The following is a 4277-nucleotide window of genomic DNA, read 5'->3' as shown; positions in this document are numbered from 1 at the left end:
TGAGCCCACATATAATCTTCATCCCTGCTACCATGACCACTTTGTTCATGAGGCCATTGAGCAATGACAGGAATGGCAAGGGGTAGAGGATGACTGGTTTCCACAGAACATGCCATCCTATCCATTTTATTGTTAAAATTATCTGCTGAGGTTACCCTTAGTGAACACTGACATGAAACACATATATTTTCACTTCTTTTGCCCATTCAGAGAGGTCTATTTACATACCTGTTTCCCATATCTCCTTGTCACCAATTTTCCAACACTTCCTTCCAAATCCCCAACCATGCAGCCAAACAATTGGCCACAGGCCATGAATCACAATGTACAGTCACACATCTGGCCATTTCTCCTTCCAAGAAAAGTGAACAAGCAGGTGCAGTGCTCAAAGTTTTGCCCATTGCGAGGATTTCCTTTCACCACTGTCTTTCAGGGAGGTCTCAGAAAGGGACTGCAGTGCTGCACCACTTTCAAGTGGAGCCTGCATATCACACAGAACCATCTGTAAACCACGTATGAATTTTCTCTTCCTCAGTCAACTGATCATAAGGAACTCCCCATGAGTCCATAGGTGCAGACTGGGAGAGGGAAAAATATGACAGGAGTGGAGACCATGGGCATTTAGGCTACTTCCTCATGCAACTTACTTGTCCTATTCAAGCCTGATCTCATATATAGCACTTCCATTTAATGATGGAGAACTGTTGTGCATGTCCAAATTTATGACCCTAGGTCAGCAGCACCCAGTTCATAATGGGAAGCTCAAGCTGTTTGGTTGTTTGGTGACTTGGTGGCACATGGTTAGGCAATCAGTCTCTACTACGGCTTAGTAACAAGCCAAAAGCTGTTTTTCAATAGAAGAACAGTTATCTTCAGAGGATGGCAGGGTTTTGCTCCAAAATCCTAAGGTGATACACCAGTAGAGGCCTGCCAAATACTCCAAACATCATCTTTTCTCCTACTGCCACTTCAGGCTCCATTGGATCAGCAGACCATATGGCCCAGGTGGTAGAGCAGCTTGCATAGCAGCCTGAACCTGTTGTAAAGCCTTGTCGTGTTCTGTACCCCACTCAAAACTAGCAGCTTTTTCAGTTACTTAATAAATAGGCTGGAGTAACACACTCAAATGAGGAATATGTTGCCTCTAAAATCCAAAGAAGCCCATCAGGTATTTTGTCTCTTTTTTAGTTGTGAGAGGAGCTAGATGTAATAAATTATCCTTCACTTTAGGGGGAATATCTCACCATGCTCCACACCCTATATGACAGAGTAGAACTGCCCCATAGAGTTTCCAAGGCTTTAAACCTTTATGGAAGCAGACTGCTTCATCTTTCTCCCATGGAGAAAATTGGTGGGCTCAAACTGCCAACATTTTGGTTAGCAGCCAAATGCTTTAACTACTGCACCACCACACCTAGCATATGATCCAGCAATTCTACCCTAGGGATTTATCCAAGAGAAATGGAAACATATATTCATAAAAAGGTCTGTACATGATTGTTCATAGTAGCTTTATTGTAATAGCCAAAAAGTAGAAACAACCCACATGTCCATCAGTAGGTGAATGGTTAAACAAACTGTGGTATATTCATACAGTGGAATAGTATTCAGTAATGAAAAAGAATGAAGTATTGATACATGCCATAACATAAATCAACCCAAAAATAATTACCCTGTGAAAGAAGCCAGATTGAAAAAAGAATACATACTGTATGATTCCATTCATGTAATTTTTTTTTTAACTTTTTGTGATTGGGGTGAAAATTTACAGAGCAGATTAGTTTTCTGTTCAACAATTCATATGCATTTCATTTCATGACATGGATTGCAGTCCCTACGATGTAACAGCACTCTTCCATTTCCTCCCTGTGTTTTTCATTCCATTCATCCTTCTCTCCTATCCCTTCCTGCCTTCTGAGCTTTGTCCCAGGCAAATGCTGCTCTTTTGATCACGTATGGTTCACTGTTGTAAGGAGTGCATACCTCCTTGGTGTTAATGTTCACCTTATAGACTTGTCTTTTGTTTGGCTAAAGTTGACTCCAAGGGTGAATTCAGTTCTGGGCTTGAAGGGTGATTAATGGCCATAGCCTTGGGGGTTCCACCAGTCTCTCTCAGACCAGTAAGCCTGGTCTTTTTTTTCTTTTTATGATTTTTTTTTTTTCCCCCCACATTTTTCTTCCAGTCTATCCAGGAACACCTACTGTGATTCCACTTGGAGCTATTAGTAGTGGTAGCTGGGCACATCTTATTTTTCTGGTCTCAAAGTAGTAGAAGCTAGGGTTTATGTGGTCCATTAGTCCTTTGGACTAATTGTTTCCATATGTCTTTGATTTTCTTCACTCTTTCTTGCTTTGGATGGGGAGAGATAGATAGATAGATGCACCTTGGATGACTACTCATAAGCTTTTAAGACCCCAGTATTACTCACCAAAGTAGGATATAGAACATTGTCTTTGTGGACTATGTTATGACAATTGACCTTGATGTCCCCTGAGACTATGATCCTGAGCCCCCAGGCCCAGTGACTCATTCTTTCAAAGTGTTTGGCTATGGCTAAGAAGTTTTTGTAAACTTGTCTACTGTATATTCTTCTATATCCATGGATATATTTACAGCATATATAAATATATATGTAGAAATATCCTCTGTCAAGCCTATATATATTTGTGGGTCATATAAAATTCTTAAAAGTACAAAATATTAAATTATATACTGCACATTGTTATATTTTAGCTGGCCAGAATCTGAGCCTCCTTCATTTAGGGGAGATTCCATTTGTAAAGAAACATCATAGAAAGTGAAGTAGGGAGAATTTTCCTCTCCCAACTCCTTGAAACTAAAAGATGGGCACATGACCTAAACTACTTGGGGAGCTAATCAGATATTTGGCCTTGAAATTTTGAGCTGTAAAGGGGTTCAGTTTGAGATTGTTGTTGCTGTAGTGTTGTTAAGGACTAACATTATGGCAGATCTTTCCAAAGGTATGAAGTTCAACAATGAGATGATGAGTGTGGCAAGTGATGGGGCCAGAGTCAGTGTCCAAACAGATTATGTTATTATTGTAGGTCAAGAGATAAAAATAAAGAGACAAGGTACAATTATGGCAATATCTTATCTGTAGCTTGTCTCTTTATTTTTATCTCTTGACCTACAATAATTCTCTGTGTACTGTAAACTGCTTTCCATCCTTCTGTGCTAGACATTACTAGTACTTACCACTACCCAATTTTCATTTCCCTCCTAGGCATATGGTAGTCTCCATTTCCTAACCGCCTTACACTTAAGCAGGGGCATGTGATAAGTCCAAACTGAGGCAGTGAAAAGACCCTGCATGTTTATCTAATGTTTCTTTTCCCCTGATGTGATGACCAGCAACTTTCCAGATAGTGGACCTTTCATTGTTTTCGATTCCCCAAGAGGCAATGTGGAGTAGATCACTTGCCTTCAATCCTCATTGGATCTATAGGATGAGTGAGGTTTGTGTGTGTTAGGCCACTGAGATTTTAGGGTTAAATTATTCTATCCAAGATGACATTTCATAAATTCTTTCTCTGTTTAAATTAACCTCAGTCATTTTCAGTGCCCTGACAAATTCAGGTAGTGGTACCAGAAAGGGGGCTGTGGTAATATCAACCTCAGGAAAATAGGAGGAATCTAGAATTGGTTATCGGGCCTTGTTTAGGGTTAAAGACAATGAAAACAAAAATCTACACTAGTATTCAGGAAGCCTGTGGAATATTGGGGAGCTCTGGTGGCGTAGTGTCTAAGGCACTTGACTGCTAACCAGAAGGCTGGTAGTTCAAACCACCAGTCACTCCTCAGAAGGAAGATTGGGAAATCTACTTCCATAGAGATACTGACTTGGAGACCCAGGAGGGGTCGTTATGAGTTGAATGGACTCAATGGCAGTGAGTTTGGTTTGGCTTTTTTTTTTTTGGTGGAATATAGTAGTAAATATCTAATTAAATTATCTCCAGGCTCACATGGGATGCGGTACTCATTAAAGGTTAAGGCTTTGAGGCAATAATGGCCTGCAGTTAAAAAAAAGTATGACTATGAAGATGAAGATGCTGGTAATAATGATGATGATAGCTAGTACTTATGTAGCACTATGTACCAGGCACTGTCCTAAGCACTTTATATATATTAATTCATTTCATGCAATGGAGGACGTAAAGAAATAATGGACCAAAAGACAGTTTAAATGGCTGCATCTAATGGCACTAAACCAAAAATCCAAATTTACTGCCGTGGAGTTGGTTCCGACTCATAGCGA

General features: G+C 40.1%; 1 protein-coding gene across 1 annotated transcript in view; it reads right to left on the bottom strand.

Moving 5' to 3' along the window:
* The window catches only part of LOC103193516 (glycosyltransferase 6 domain-containing protein 1-like), a 28550-nt gene extending 28311 nt beyond the window's left edge, over positions 1–239 (bottom strand). Inside the window, 1 exon segment of the mRNA XM_007936750.1 lies at positions 229–239. Coding sequence (XP_007934941.1) covers positions 229–239 — 11 coding nt within the window.
* Positions 240–4277: the final 4038 nt, after the last annotated feature.

This window comes from Orycteropus afer, unplaced genomic scaffold (genome assembly GCF_000298275.1).
Source record: "Orycteropus afer afer isolate SDZICR_OR568_19922 unplaced genomic scaffold, OryAfe1.0 scaffold00037, whole genome shotgun sequence".
Taxonomy (NCBI): Eukaryota; Metazoa; Chordata; class Mammalia; order Tubulidentata; family Orycteropodidae; genus Orycteropus; species Orycteropus afer.
This window is presented reverse-complemented; position numbering and strand designations above follow the sequence as displayed.